Source organism: Zootoca vivipara, chromosome 1 (assembly GCF_963506605.1).
Source record: "Zootoca vivipara chromosome 1, rZooViv1.1, whole genome shotgun sequence".
Lineage (NCBI taxonomy): Eukaryota > Metazoa > Chordata > Lepidosauria > Squamata > Lacertidae > Zootoca > Zootoca vivipara.
This window is the reverse complement of record NC_083276.1, coordinates 64,017,505-64,033,679: the sequence shown is the minus strand read 5'-3', so window position 1 is coordinate 64,033,679 and position 16,175 is coordinate 64,017,505. Positions and strand designations below refer to the sequence as shown.

General features: G+C 42.0%; 1 protein-coding gene across 1 annotated transcript; it reads right to left on the bottom strand.

The window, feature by feature from the left end:
* Nucleotides 1–610: 610 nt before the first annotated feature.
* On the bottom strand, nucleotides 611–15,959 carry RCN1 (reticulocalbin 1). The gene is made up of 6 exons (XM_035118110.2): nucleotides 15,413–15,959; nucleotides 10,367–10,560; nucleotides 9,319–9,497; nucleotides 7,794–7,854; nucleotides 4,066–4,265; nucleotides 611–2,791 (listed from the first exon to the last, which is right to left on the bottom strand). The coding sequence occupies exons 1-6, from the start codon at nucleotides 15,652–15,654 to the stop codon at nucleotides 2,684–2,686; spliced, it is 984 nt and encodes a 327-aa protein (XP_034974001.2). The 5' UTR covers nucleotides 15,655–15,959; the 3' UTR covers nucleotides 611–2,683.
* Between the last annotated feature and the right edge of the window lie 216 nt (nucleotides 15,960–16,175).

Below are 16,175 nucleotides of genomic sequence, written 5' to 3'. Positions count from 1 at the left end.
GGTTTGCTTTCCTTAAATAGTGTTAAATTTAAACCCAGGAGCCCTAGTCTCTTTTAGAGTTACTCTTGCTCGGTGCATTGAGCTTGAAAGGAGAATTTAGTAGACTGCACATATTCACTGTTACTGAAGTTGCAGGAAGCATGCAGTAGTAACAGCTGTGTGCGTGTTTATTGCTTTGTGGGTCACCAGTGCTAGTTTCCAGTTGAAACAGATTGTGCCTAAGTATGGATTATCGAAATATTTCAAGGTTAGTCCAATTAGGGAATGTGATTTACCCCATTTTTAAAAAAATCCCTTACACTATAACCAAGGCTCCAATGTGTTACTGAAGTGATTAAAATCCAAAATTTGATATATATTTTTCTCTGCCTTTTCGGCATCTTCTGGTGGAAGCTCCTTACACCAATCTTCAGGGGGACACACATTTGAGGGGGGGGGCTGAACACCTGGGGATTTGGTAGGCCAGGGCGGTGAAAAGCTGCAGCATGCCTAACACCTATTGCGCAGAGAATGGTCTAGTTCTAGTAAATAAATCCACGAGGCTATTTTATTGTTAAAATTAAGTAAGCATCACCTTACTTAAGGCTCAAACAAGAATCTGTCAGTGAGCCCTCTCTAAAAACCCTCTTTCTATACAGTTGCTTTGCGCATCTCCAAATATATATGGGACCTACATCAGGGAGCTACAGCCAATTGAGGATCCCCAGCAAGATTCCACAAACTAGTTGGGCTTGGTAACCATTTATTGGTTTGCATAGCTAGTAATCTTCAGCTGTCTGACTTCCAGAGTGCATCCCCTTATTGTACCCATTGCCCAGGAAAGGAGCAGTGGTGTTTGCAGCGATTCCACTTCTCACCTTCATGTCACTAACAATGCATGTCACAAAATGCAGCTTTGTGCCATTTTGAAAGAGGCACTCTTCATCGAGTTTGCAGATGGGGGTTGGGGGAAATAAATGGGAAAAAGTATTACTCTTATACAGCAGCAGTAAACAGCTATCAGGGATGAGCAAGGGATAAACTCTGCCCCTTGATATATAAATTACATTGCATGTTAACATTCTTATGCTGTATGTTTCCTGCCCACTTGATATCACAGGCAGGAAAATTCCATCAGGACATGAGCAAACTAGCATTTTAAGATTTTGTATGAAACCCTTCTTCATTCCCACTTTAAGACCTTTAAATTATCCAGAAGATGTAATATTTTTTTTATTGTTCGTATCTTCAAGTCAATACAGACAAAAATGTATCATATGCAACAGCTCATATGCATTCTGAAATACAGCTCCTCTCTAAGCCCCTAAATTAAAAGCTTTTATTAGCTGATAGCATAAAACCTCCTTAAAGTGGCAATGCATATCTATGTATATATATATACACACACACACCAAATTCAGAATATTGTGCTGTACAGTCATACCTCGGTTTAAGTATGCTTCGGTTTGAGTACTTTCAGTTTAAGTACTCCGCGGACCTGTCTGGAACGGATTAATTCACTTTCCATTACTTTCAATGGGAAAGTTCGCTTCAGGTTAAGTACGCTTCAGGTTAAGTACGGACTTCCGGGGACTTCCGGAACCAATTGTGTACTTAAACCGAGCTACCACTGTATAGCCTTTCTGGAGATTCAAAACAAAGTTCAAAGGCTCTTGAATGCTCACAAGAGGTCCAGTTTGGAAATGTGGTGTGTCTTCATTTCCACTGTGAAATGACTGCTATCCACCCATAATATTCGGCAAAACCCACTTTATAAATATGAAGTGGATCACTCTACCAAACATAGGGAAAGTGTAGAAAGCAGCAGCTCTGCTGCTTGAACAGAAACATCGCACCATGTCTTTCAAATGCCAATGAGAGATTTATTGGTTCTAATTTAGGACAATGGATTTAAACCAAGGCAGGAGCTTCCAACCATTCATATAGTTCCCTCCACCCAGGGCTTCTCCCCTGCAAGGGAATGTGAAAGCCATCACTGCCATGGAAGTAGATGGGAAGCCCAAACTCTGTACCCATGGAAATCCCAAGGGAGGAAAGTGCTGTTGAGTTTAGGTCCTGCTTCAATGTTTCCCATAGGTTGGCCTCTGCAAGAACAGGATGCTGGAACAGATGGCCTGATTCAATACAGTTCTTCTTCTGAAAAAGTCTCTACTAAAGGAAACCAGCATGTCAGGAAGACCCCTACCTATTGTGCAATCCTCATGTGCCTACTCAGAAGTCCCACTTAGTTTAACAGGAGTTACTCCCAGCTAGATGTGTACAGAATTGCAGCCTGACATTATTGAATGTGTTATAAGGAAGCACTGAACCAATTGCAACCCACCACACACACTTGCAGTGTGATACAGTATAGGTCAACAACATACAAGGGTATTCTATGAGGCTACTCCTCTTATATACTACATTTTACAAGCTAAGTCTCACCAATGTCAGTGAGAATTCCAAGTCTGAGTATCTATGGCTGAGTTGAAAGTGTATCAAAAGCTGTAACTGAAAAGTGCATCCACAAAATTATACTGAAATGTATAATAAAAATGTGCAATTAAAAAAGTGGTAAACCTATTATATATTCTACAATGCTAAAAAATATCTTTATTAAAAATATAATCTGCTAAAATAGCCACTATTGCTTTGGTTATATACAGGAAAACAAGTCTCTAGTGTATTTGCTTTTCAAAAAACATCATAGCTCATCATGGTTTTTTGTGAGGTCTTCTCCATAATTTGTTGCTTGGCTTCCAACAAACATATTCCAGTTGTCCAGAATCTCTTCTTTGGTTAACTTGTGGTCCTGGAGGGGGTGGAAATGAAAGTCTTTAGTATAATCTAAACTGAGATTCTATTAAAGGGTTTGAGTGCTGTGTCTAAAAACAACAGAACTTTATTCTGCTCTGTGATTCACTAAGAAAAGACCTTCATGGCATGAGGCAATATATAAGCTGTATTTACTCGAAGAGTGGGCAACATAAGCACTCTTTGTGTTTAACCAAATGTCAGTAGAGCTCTGAGGTTTACCAAAGTATAAAGTATATAGTGACCCCCCCCACCCAATACCTGCCAAAATTAAATAAATGAATACTATGTGTTCTCAGAATGCTGACAGTTGGCCAAAAAAACGAAGATGGAATAGAGTGTCCTGGAGGGGGACATGGCGGACTGACTGGAACACTAAACAAGAGCACTCTTTTGAAATTTGTAGTGGAGGCTGATCTATTACCCTGGACTATCTTATGTCAATTTTAGGCTGCCCTTGGATTTTATAAACATATTAGTTTTGCATTTGTAGGATTTAACTTTATAAAGTAAATTTATAAAGTTTATAAAGATTTTACTGCTAGAATTTGTTTCTCTTATATGCTGGATAGGCATGGATGTGGGAGAAGGTAGGGGATATAAAAATACCAATCAAATAACACACCCAGACCCAGCCTATACCACTATCTTTCATATTTCTAGTTGCAGAGTGGGGAGTGTCTCTGAAGCAATCAAGCCCAGTCCCCTTCTGTATTATGGAGTTCGACGTGAATATCTGGGCTCCTCTAGCATCAAATGTTCCCCCACTCATTACAATGGCAGGATTAAAACATAATAGAAAGAGCCCTGCTGGATCAGATAAAAGGCCCATGTAGTTCACCAACATTTTTCTGCTGCCGCTCACCAATAACTGGTAATCCAGAGGCATATATGGAGGTAGCATATAGGTATCATGACTTGTGGGCATTGAAAGTTCTGTGGAATTTATATGCACACTTCCACTGATAGGAAAAACACACAGAATATTGTGCAAATATGACCACACATCGATCTCGGAATTAGAACACAATGTAAACTCTTATCATTTGGGTCTAACATTTGGATCTCTCCCACTTCCACCGTAGTTTACCTTTTTTGTGTTTCCTGAATAATCAATGGGTGGCATTAACATTACCACATTTATATCATTTTTTTTAGTGATCTCCTTATAGAGTCCTTAAGGTTTGATGCTTGGTAGGCTGACATTGTACAAAAAGGCAGCAAGTAAACCAATAATCTACCATTCATGAACTCTGTGAGAGAACTAAGTACCTTGTCAACATCCGACTCATATACTAAGTGTCTGGCTTCGGCTTGTGCATGATCATAGTCTTGTGGGAGAATCCAGTGTCGTATCTCCTCTTTATCCATCTTCCCATCCTTGTTGAGATCCCGAAAATCTGCAAACTGCTCCCGTTCAGTTATTACCCAGTCAGGTTCTGGACCACCATCTTCATGCGCAAACATATCAGCTGAGAGGAAACAGTGTCATGTTTATTATTTATTGTTATTTATTACACTTTCTTCCATTCTTAACCTCTCCTGGTTATAAATCCTGGGGAGGGGAGGCTTCACTCTAAATACTTTCACAATGATGACCTGCTCTCTATGCCTATTTTATGTTTGCTTGGTGGTAGGCCCACCTCGTCTTTATCTTCATTCAGCATTTTGCTGTGCCAGCTGCTGTCATGGTAATAATGCCAATCACCACCATAAGGAGGCAACCCCCACAAGCTTAAATATCTTACACAACGTATATACGTTGTTCCCTTTCCTATAAGTTAGATCTGCTACTCTTGATCTGCAATTTCCTCTCCACAACAAAAGCAGTAGGCTACATGAAGAGCAGGAAATGATGTAAGATGATGCAAAGCCAATAAGTACAACTGAGTAGGTAATTTTGAGTGCATCTTTAGAGATACAAGTCATTATATATGGTGTATTAGAAAGAGGTGTCATTTCCCAGCTATCCACCATGCAAATTACCCTCATGAAGACAGGTGGAACACTGCTATGAGTTACCTATTGAATTATGACTTATCAGCCTAGTACCTTCACTGTTATTGCTACACCCATACCATTCAATAACTGTTCTTCTACCTCAAGGGTGGGGAAGCTTTTCCAGCTCACCAGGCCTCCCTCTCCTCCATCTAGACAAGCAAGAGGCATTAGTAAAGTTCAAAGACATATTCCAGCCAGGGAACAACATTCAGGGTGAAAAGCAGGGCTCAGTGAGGGGTGTGGGCTGAAGAAAGTTCCAGGGGCCTAAAGGGCCACATTAGGTACCAGGCCTGGGCTTGCTCACTTCTGCACTACCTTGTCAAGACCTGCCAGAAAAGATGGAGAACAATGTTCCAGTCGAACACCTAAAAAAAAGCTGCATTCCCATCATACCATCTACTTTGGGCACAATTAACTTGGCCTTTAAAATCACCGCTCACCTATAAAGAATGAGAACTGCCTCCAGATAAGCAGGCACAAACATCTTCTACATGTGCAGAGTTTGTTTCATGCTGCTTACATACCACAAATGATTTACATCAGGATTTCTGTCGGTGGGCAGTCTAGTAAAAAGTGATGTGGGCTTTTAACTTTTGTCAACGTATTTGTAATGCTCAATTAAGCCATACGATGGTGGTAATGAAAACCGACGTGGAGGCTGATGGTATCTGTCAGACTTTGAGATCTACATGGGGATTATCCCCCTGGCCATTGGCAAGCTTATACAGCCTTAGTGCTGTTGAAAGTTAATACAAAAACACACACTCAGTATCTAGGCCCAGTCCTGCTGCTGGCCAAAGTGGCAAGAGTCTTTGCATAAAGGAGAAGTATCTTCTCCTCTCCTCTCCTCCACACATGTAAAAGAATGACAGTGGTTCTGTATGCAAGGAAGGTGGAATCTCATAATTTCTCATGAGGAAGGAGAAATGTGAAGTGGGCAACCATTAGTGAGGGCTTCCATTTGTGGAGACTGCATTGCACACAGTGCAGGAAAAGGCATATTCCTGTTTGTCCACTGAATGACTGTTGTCATTCACACAGGTATTGGAAACAAGCCATATTATATCCGTAACTTATATGGAGTCTGACTATACTTCTCAGGTGGAAAAAATAAGATCCTACCTGCTACATACTCTCTTTACCTCTTCCATATGCCATTTATTTATTTATTTATAACCAGCTCTACAGAGAAAAAATGATATAGAATGGACCAGTTTCAACTAAGCAATTGCACTAGTGTGAGCTAGCACGACGAATTCTGCTATTGCAACAGGCTTTCCATCCCTCTTCTTTTCCTGTGTGGGCCACACCCTATGGGCTGTTGGGGAGGTTGGAACCCCGAGAAAGACTGTTCTGTTTAGCAAGCAGAAGTGCTTGTGCAGACAAATGATCACAATGTTCCTCCCAATATACAAAAATTAAGAGAATTCATCAAAACCAGTCCAATGAATAGACTAAGCAGACTAATGACTCCATCATAAAACAAGCTAAACTACAATTGGAATTTCCAGTTTAGTCAAATACATGGGCAAAGCAAATAAGGACATATAGATTACTAAAACAACAAAATGGCCTCAGCAACATTTTGCATTCTGTCTCACACCAGGGATTGTCCGCTCACACCTTGTTTCTCATGCTCACAAGCAACCGACCCAGGTTCTTGCCTTCAGTGGCTCAAATAGTTACAAGCACCCTTAGCAAAAGCACCCCACCCTCTTTTTCTACAAAGACAAAAAAACTGCATCTCTATTTTGGTTTTTACTACAGTGGTACCTCGGTTTATGAACACAATTGGTTCCAGAAGTCTGTTCATAAACTGAAGTATTCATAAACTGAAGCGAACTTTCCCATTGAAAGTAATGGAAAGTGGATTAATCTGTTCCAGACGGTCCGCGGAGTACTTAAACTGAAGCGTTCATAAACTGAAGCGAACTTTCCCATTGAAAGTAATGGAAAGTGGATTAATCCGTTCCAGACGGGTCTGCGGAGTACTCAACCTGAAGCGTACTTAACCCGAAGCATGGGTGTCATTGGTTCCAGAAGTCTGTTCATAAACTGAAGCGTTCATAAACTGAAACGAACTTTCCCATTGAAATTAATGGAAAGTGAATTAATCCGTTCCAGATGGGTCCGTGGCGTTCGTAAACCGAAAATTCATAAACCGAGGTGTTCATAAACCGAGGTTCCACTGTATTAGAGTTGTATTTGTTATGCTATCTATGTGGCATTTTGATAAGGTTCCATGTTGCTTTATCACCTTTTCATCCTGATGGAAACGTATATTTTAAAAAATAAAATGTAAAGAAGAACTTTGGCCCTAATGCCTTTCACTCAGTAGGTTTCTTCTAAGGCTGGAGAAGTCACAACTCTTTCAAGATCCCCTCTTACGATGCAATCACAATCTTTTATGCTAGGTTCAGAAGTAGGGGAAGAAAAAGGACCCAGAGCAACATTGCATCTTGTCTCTGCCAGCAAGTGTCTGTGTGAATAACATCAGAATCAAACGAGCAATAGTGGGAAAGGGAATAAAAGGCAGAAGGAAACTTGGGGAAGGAAAAATCATCTACATGAAACTGGATGGCTTTTAGAGAGACTTGGGGGGTGGGAGGGAAGCCTCGGTGCCCCCAATAATTACTTCTCTCATATTAACTCCTTAGTACTGAACAACATTAAGCACTCTGTAGCAAATGCCAATGGTGCTTTGAAAATGCAAGAACATGAGGGGAATCAACAGGGGCCTGCTTCATTGTTATGCATCCAGAACATTCCTTTTTGTAATATATGGGGTTGACACAACCAGCACTCCAAAGGCGCCCACTTCCACTGAGAGAACCACGGAGGGTACCATGTACTTTGGTAATCTGAGGTCCAAACTAGACATGACAAATGTCGCATGCGTCTTTCTCCCCTTGACTTGGGGAGAAGACTGTCCAAACTAGCCACAATAAAACTTTAAAAATGAAATTATAAATATTGGAAATCCCCTTGCTGCGGCTTACCAATGTATTCATCTTGATCCACAAATCCATCCTCATTTTTGTCTATGTCCTCCAGGGTTTCCTGTCAAAATAAGGGAAAAAAGCTGTCATTGCAAAGGTGTGTATTTGTTGCCCAAACTGATTATAAAACCATTTCATTCTGAGCTGTCACTTTACATCAAGGGCAAAGTCTTTAGCGCGGGGGCACACACACACACACACACACACACACACACACACACACACAAAAGGAAATATCAATAATGATATAATATTGACAAAGAGAAAATATTATCCCTAAGCTTAAAAAAATCCCCCAAAAGTAAACCCCCCAACTCCTAAGTGTATTAATTTAAAAATCCACCAAACAACTAAAATAGAACATATCCTAGATATATAGACATATAAAGCTTCACAATAAACCTTGATAAGCAATAGGGACTACTATAAATGAATTAATATCTTACAAAATTAAAGATAAGCTTATTCTAAACTTAATGAAAAAATATTTAATCTATTGTTTATTTATTTTGTTTACCATCCTATGCCCATAGATCTCAGGGTGGTTCACAACATAAAATTAAAAAACAAAGGTCTAGAATAAAAGAATTCTATTCTGTCATCTAAATCAGGAATGATGTACCCAGTCCCTACAACTAAGGAAGGGCTGTAGCTTAGTAACCGAGAACATGCTCTACATGCATTAAGGTCTTGGGTTAACTCCATGTTACATCCATGCAGGGCTGGGAAAGACTCTTGTCTTGATACCCTTGAGAGCTGCTTCCTGTCAGTGCAGCCCAGGGATGGGGAACCTCTGGTCCTCCAGATGTTGCTTCCATTATCCCTGCCCATTAGCCATATTATGGGGGAGTCCAAGAACATCTGGAGGGTCACAGGTTCCCCATACCTGGTCCAGAAACTTTCTGTGTTCCTAGCAAGTCCCTGAATAAGAGACATCTGAGGAAGAGCAAGGTGGTGATGGGGCAGAGGTGACTCTGTAAACCTCATCTCATAGGCCACTACAATGGACCTGCATTGCCTTGCTGAAGCAGTGGTGTGCCTGTAAAATCCAGGAGGCTGAAAGGGTTTACCAAAGGCAGGTGCAACAGAAATGCACAGTTCTGGCTGCATTGACTTATCACAGGATGCTGCATTAGCTACAATATCAGTTTTTTTAAAAATTCCACACACTGTTGTTTCAGCCAATGTAGTATGATAAAATCAGGTTGCTTGTCTGACAGAAGTGCTCAGTAGCACACTTAAAGATGACAACATTCCGGGCAAAACTGGTTCAGGTCCAACCTACCACTTTGCTTCCAAGCTTTCTAGCTATTCATGTGATATTGATCAACATATTAGGGAGGTCACCAAGCAGGTCACGTTTAAATAACCAAAGCAGGATTATTTAAACAGCTTTCCTTCCTGTTGAAATAGCTGGCGACTATTGCCTGGGAAACCTTGCCCTGAAAAGATGAGGAAGCCAGCTTTCAAACCTCTTTAATAAATGGAAACTGAAAGAAATGAGACTGGCTTTTCTGCTGCTTACTAGAACAACAATGTCTTTCATATGCTCAAATTCCTCTGGGTGAAGGAAAGCTGTGAACTCCTCACGAGTGACTTCGGAATCACCATCCAGGTCAGCTCTTTTGAATCTTCTTTCATCCCTGGGCATCATTTTTTTGAAATTGTGCTGCTCTGTTGCATCTTCAAACTCAGCTGGGTTTTCTAGAAAACCAGAATAATAAGACAAAATGGAGACAAACAGGACTGGCGAGTATGTAACAAAGGCCTGAATGATGCCTACAGATGACATGTAACTTGAATCTGATCTGAACGCTTCTAGAAGTAAGAAATCAGACCAAAGGTCTATCTCATGCAGCACTGTGCTTCCAAGAAGATGCATCTGGGAAGCCCCAAATCAGGTACTGAGTGCAATACACTGCTCCTGCTGTCGCTCCCTAGCAACTAGTATCCAGAGGCATCTTCCCTTTGAATCTGGAGGTACTATATAGTGATTGTGGCTAGTAGCCACCGATAGCCTTAATCTCCAGGAATTTGTCTAACCCCTTTCAAAGCTAATAAAAACATAGGGAGAGAACACTTGCTATGTCATAATGACTCCAGAAATACGTAATATCAAAACAAGTAAAGTGGTCTCTCTTTTTTTCTAAGCAAAGTGAATTTGGGCCTCTGACATCCACAGCTAGTACTCAGATTACAGGTGAGGAACATCTGGCCCCACAGGCCTTGTTAAGTGCCTCAGAAACCATTTTCCCCCAGCTTCTGCCAAAATAAAAGTCCTGCCAGAACTGGTTCCACTCAGGAGTCCCTAACTGCAGGTGAATCCTGCCACAAGCAGGGCTTACTTTCAGCGCTATATATAAGCTTTGCTTTAGGCATGGAAAGCAGTGCAAGATTCTCCTTTCACATCTGCAGCTGGAAGTGAAGAATCAGGAGCAAACTATGAATTTGCTTCTGATTCTTCCATTGAACTGTGACTTCCTGACTTCCTAGAACAGGTGGGCAAACATGTTGGCTATCACCCTGTGATTCCCAAGTATGCTGGTTCAATTTTGTCTCTCAAATTTACTCACCAAGGTAATAGCCATATGTGGCTTGTTTGTATTCTTCCCAAGAAATTTTGTTGTCTTTGTTGAGGTCATAATCCTTCCAGACTTTTGCCACGTTTTCAAAGATGTAGCGTTTCTGCACTCGCTTAATCCAGTTTTTTAGTTCCTCTGTGGTGACGAAGCCATCTTTGTTATCATCAATTCGATTAACAATTTTCCTGCAGTAATGGAAAAAGTAAACTGGATTATTAGAAACTGAAAGATTTCTGCAGGGTTCTCTTGAACAACTATGTTTGCGAGAGACAGGGCTTCCAAATGGTACCTATGATGACTCATTTCTGAATAAATGACATAGCAACATAGTAGACGCATTGAAATTAATGGACCTAGTTATGTTCATCAGTTTCAGTGGGTTTATTCTGAGTAACACTCAGAGCAACACTGAGTAACACTCAGAGCCAGCCACAGACTAGAAGTTTTGAATTTAAAGACAAATCAGTAGGAGTCAGAAGACATTTCTCCACAGATTTTATCTTACAAGAACACCCTCCCAGGACCTTTCAAGGTGGGCATTTGGAATATTTGTTCTCTACTATCTCTCAGAAAGTGTGTTGGGGAAGAGAAGGAGTTTCATGTAGCCAACAACGTATTCTGAGTCACAGTTGGATTGTTCTTGTCATTCTCTGTCAAAAACTCTTCTAATGGAATATTGTTGATCAAGCATGTGGAACTGCATTTCCACACTTGCTGGAAAATGTGACATTTCCCCACAGTCAGTAGGAGAAAGAAAACCACAGAAACATTTATCATTAGAGAAGAATGTTCTGCTTAGAAATGCAATATGCATGCAAGCTCCCCTTCTCTGCTTACTGTAGCAAAATGACACTACTGTATTACAAATTGCAGTCAGCACAATGTTTAAATCTTCTCCAGCCTACCGTTGCTCAGCGGCGGACTACAAGTAGGGCTAAAATTCATCCAAAGACCTGGGGAACCACTGACAGTCAGCATAGACAATATTGAACTAGATAAGACCACGGGTCTAAACTTAAGACGCTAAATAAGACAACTTCCTATGTGCTGCTATGATTTTTCCCGCTTCATACCGGTACATCTCTCTCATCTCTTCTCTGTTCCAATGAGATAGAAAAGGGCTGGCAAGTCAGAGTTAGCATACAAAAGTTAAGTTTTCCTAAAAGGCTTAGAATAGAAGGCAAACTTGTATGTGGACTGTCCCACTTCAGACTGTAGTCAGGGGTTCACATGATATCCCGCATTGATAATTTACTTCTTATCATTGATGTGGACTCTGAAGGGCCTGAGACAAATGTGCAAGTCAAATTGGAACATTTTGAATAAATTGCTGGAAATCCTTAATGGTTAAAATTCCCATTTAAATTGGGATCATCACACAAGGGAACAAACATTAAAAATTATGCAATGTATATGATGCCTATGAGACTGTTTCAAATGAAGATATCAAACTTGAGGCTATGTTGGAGAAGATGTAAGGAACCAGGATCATTCCAGCTTATTTGGGGGACTTGTGAAAAGGGGCCACAGTTTTAGAGTGTGGCCTTTGTAGAAATTACTAAAGTGACTGGACAGCAACTATTGAAATCTCTGGAATTGGTCCTGTTGGAACGTTTTTCAAAACATGAAAAGGGACTGTCATTTCAAACTTCTAATTGGTTATTGTCTTGCAGCTGCCCAGCTAGTTGTTGCTCAATATTGGAAGGACCTAAAGGGCACCATGTTACTATTTGTTTGTTTTATTTGTATACCGCCCTTCATCCAAAGATCACAGGATGGGTCACAACATAAAAATACAAATAGACAATTAGTAGAAGGCAGTTTGGAGAGTCATTTTGGTGGAAAATGAACAAATAATCCACATCTGGCTGGAGGAACAAACTATAAAGATTCTTTTGAGGCAGACTAGCACTGTTTTATTGTTTATGCAAGCAAAGATGAAATACATCTCCCAGCAGCGTACAAAACTTTCTGGCTATGAACACTGTGGACCTGTTTAGGGAAACTTTTAATGTTTAATAGATTATTTTATTTCATTTTTCTGATTAACAGATTATTTTATTTCATTTTTCTGTTGGAAGGCGCCCAGAGTGGCTGGGGGAACCCAGCCAGATGGGCGGGATAAATTATTATTATTATTATTTTGATACTTCCTGATGCTTACTTACAGATTGTTTGCTAGTTCGTTTTTTTTATTTTACCTTAAAGGTAAAAGTAAAGGAACCCTGACATTTAAGTCCAGTCATGAATGATTCTGGGGTTCTGGCGCTCATCTCACTTTACTGGTCGAGGGAGCCGATGTTTGTCCACAGACAGTTTTTCCGGGTCATGTGGCCAGTATGACTAAGCCGCTTCTGGCAAAACCAGAGCAGTACACGGAAACCCCATTTACCTTCCCGCCGGAGCGGTAACTATTTATCTACTTGCACTTTGACATGTTTTCAAACTGCTAGGTTGACAGGAGCTGGGGCCGAGCAACGGCAGCTCACCCCATCGCGGGGATTCGAACCGCCGACCTTCCGATCTCTAGGAGATGAGGGCAGGATTGTTCTGTACTATTAAAATTATGTTAGTAAAAACTCTAAAACAAACAAACTTCCATGCACAAAATTAGATGTCAGGGAGGGTCATTCTAGCTTAGTTTTCTCCTTGACATCTAGATGTTTATTTGCAGGGATTTCTTTTTTTAATGGAAGAGCATTCAGTTATGTAAGTTCCCACTTGCAGTCTGAAGTGGTACAGTCAACATGGGATCACCATCTGAACTAGGCCGCAAAGATCAGAACAGAAGTAGCAAGCGTTCAGCAAAAAGCTGGAGACACTGGTTTCAAATAAATGATATGAATGTGGAATGAAAGATTGCTGGACTGTTTTGAAGAAATCTTAATTTCCAACTTGCGGTGCTTATGAATAGTCATGTTGTGAGAAACAAGCTACCCAAGCCAATACAATGATAAGTGCTTGCAACAATTTCCCACAAACTTTTTCAGAGGGACTGGAAGTTGAAGCTCTAATGACCAACCTATGCACTATAATATTTACCCCATGAGGCCAATAAAATTGCCTAAATACAAGATGACAAGAATAATGCAGGAGAATTATACACCATAACAAACTCTTCCTTCCATTGTCCTACTCTGTGTTCCAATTTTGCAAACTGGTGCCGAACAAATTAAGGACTTGGTTTTTTTTAAGAAAGGCACAGGTGAGGAACTGGATCTGCAACCCCAGCCTGACAGGTGGGTAGCACCACCAACCTCTCAATCACAATGACATCAGTTGACCAGATTTTGCCCTGGTTGTTTGTACTGGGGACACCCTAAGGGCTTCCCTGCCCCTGTTTTAAGGGATATAGCAGTGAAGAATGAATAGCGTTTTATTGTGCCTCTGCTGTTCACACCAATTTTTACCACTTTACTGCAGATCTCATTCCCCTTTATTTCCCCAAATGCAGCATTAGGTCAGGAGGGAACTCTGTTCCTCTTTCTACCCCTAAATCCGGAGTTGGGAAGGGGAAACAGAAGAACCCCCCCACCCTACCCCCCCCAACAACTCAGCAGTGGACAGAAGCAGAGCCTCACTTTGCACCTGTGTGCCAACTGCATTCTGCGCTTGGAGCACTCACTCATCATTGAGGGGAAACCCATACTCCTCTACCTTCCATCCCAGCTCTGAGCTAGTGTGGTGTAATGGTTAGAGTGATTGACTAGGCCTGGGAAGACCAAGGTTCAAATCTCCACTTTGCTGCGAACCATGTTATATGATCTTGGGCGTCACCTTATCTCAAAGGATTGTTTTGCAGATAAAAATGATGCAGGCTTGAGCTCGTTGGAGGAAAAAGCAGGAGTATAATAATACAATAAATCAATAGGATTGCAGAGGGGATTGTTCTAGTCAATATGGGTGTGACACACAACCAAACCGATACTGGATTGGCAAAGTAGAGCAATTAAATGAACCTTTAAAATGGTTAAACGGTTAAAAATGGTTAAAAACCTTTTAGATGTAGTGATCTAAGCACTCTCAGACTCTGTTCACCCAAGTCCAACAGTGCCCAACTCACCTATAAACTCCAACTCATCAGTCCTCCTTTAAAACTTTTTGGCTTTAGTATGACAACTTTCAAGCCAGTTACTAAACTTCAAGAGGGACTGCAAAGCTTCCCTACTGATTTCTAACAGATAGTTTGGGGTTTTTTAAATGAAATTCTGCCCATTCATTATCAGTACATTACAACTGAGTTGGGAATGGGGCACACCTGCTTGGATTAGGGTTTCTTTTATCCTTGTCACCAGACCTTGTTTGAATCCGATTCTTTATCGTAATAATCCCACCCCCCACACACTTTCTGTCTGTAACTTTACACTCCATGCATGGGATGAGGTGGGTTCTGGTCCACGAAAGCCTAATAACATTCTTAGTCTTTTAACATGCAATAACATCTTTGGTCTCTTATGATGACAAAGGGCCCTTTGACTTGTTTGTTTGTTTTTCTGCAACAAGCGCCACCGTTCCTGATCACCATTTTTCCCATAGGGGCTATGGCCAAGTGCTCTCTCACACAAAAGAGCCGCCACCGGCTTTTAATCGACTGCACAAAGTGGGCAACGATCAGAATCCGAAAGCGCCTTTCCTTTCCCGCACAAGTGCACTTTCCCAGAATGAAACCATCTCTCTCTCTCCCCTCCCTTCTGCGCTCCCTTCATTATAAGCAGCTACCGGGGGCGGGTTCCCCTCTGCCACGTTATCAGCAAATCCTGGGAGCTCTCCCGTCTCTGCCCAGCCTAGCACCCTCTGTCGAACTCACAATACACGCCCTGGGGCTAAAAGTTACAACCTGACATAGAGAAAACTTTTTTCCCCCGTAGAGCGTGGTTTTGCTTTTGGTTTTAAACTCAAGAGGTGCACCTTTTTAATTTTATTTTTTTCCACTCTGGGAAGCTGAAGATGGGTGGGAGAGGAATAAAGCGAAGGAACTTTCACCAAGTCAAGTAACTTGGGGTGGGGTGGCGGCGGCTAGGAAGAGGTTGGTCTTACCCCAGCCTTTCTTTGCTCTCCTCTGGGGTGAGCTGGTCGAAAGTTTTGGCTTCTTCTTTGCCCAGGAAGGCCTCGTGGTCATACTGGAAGCTCTGGTTGTCTTCGTGCTGCCGATCGCTGAGCTCGGGCTCCGGATGAACTCCCCTCTCTTTCCTGAAAGTGGGGACGCCCAAGGACCCCCGGGTGCAAAGCGTCAGCAGCAGCCCCGCCGCGAGGTAGCGGAGAGGGGCTTTCGAGTCCATTGTGTGCAACGGGTAAAGGGCGATCTGTCCCGGAGGAGGGGGGGGGGAGCGCGGCAACGTCGGGGCACTGCAAAGAACCGAAGAAGCAGAAACTTAAACTTTCTAGCAGGCGCTGCAGGGTCAAGTCGACTCTTTACGGGCTCCTCTCTGCAAAAGCCTGCCACGTGCTTAAGCGGAGTTCCCAACCCAGCAGCACCAGCAAATGTGCCCCCTCGCCTTCTCTCTCTCCCCCTCTCCTCATGCACTTAAGAAAGATTCAACGTGGGATCTCACTCCTGCCCCCGATCCCACCCCCACCCCCACAATTGCAAAAGGCCGGCTGGAAATGTGTTGCTTTTAGGAATGCACACGGGTGACCTAATTTGGGCCGGGCGATGGAATCCCCCCCTTCCCAGCCAGTCAGAAGTGCGGTCGCAAACGATTGATCTCCTGCGCCCTTCCAAGATACTACGCTTCTTGCCATTGGACAGGAGCGTCTCTGTGGGCGGTGTCGAGAAGAGGCCGCTGGGCCGCCACGTTTG

Bases quoted from the DNA above. Each gene is read 5' to 3' on its own strand.
- RCN1 (XM_035118110.2), bottom strand. From the start codon at position 15,654: ATGGACTCGAAAGCCCCTCTCCGCTACCTCGCGGCGGGGCTGCTGCTG. The intron at 10,561-15,412 runs GTAAGACCAACC...CCATTACTGCAG, and splicing joins GAGAGCAAAGAAAGGCTGGG to GAAAATTGTTAATCGAATTG. The intron at 7,855-9,318 runs GTAAGCAGCAGA...TTATTTTGACAG, and splicing joins TGAAAGACATTGTTGTTCTA to GAAACCCTGGAGGACATAGA.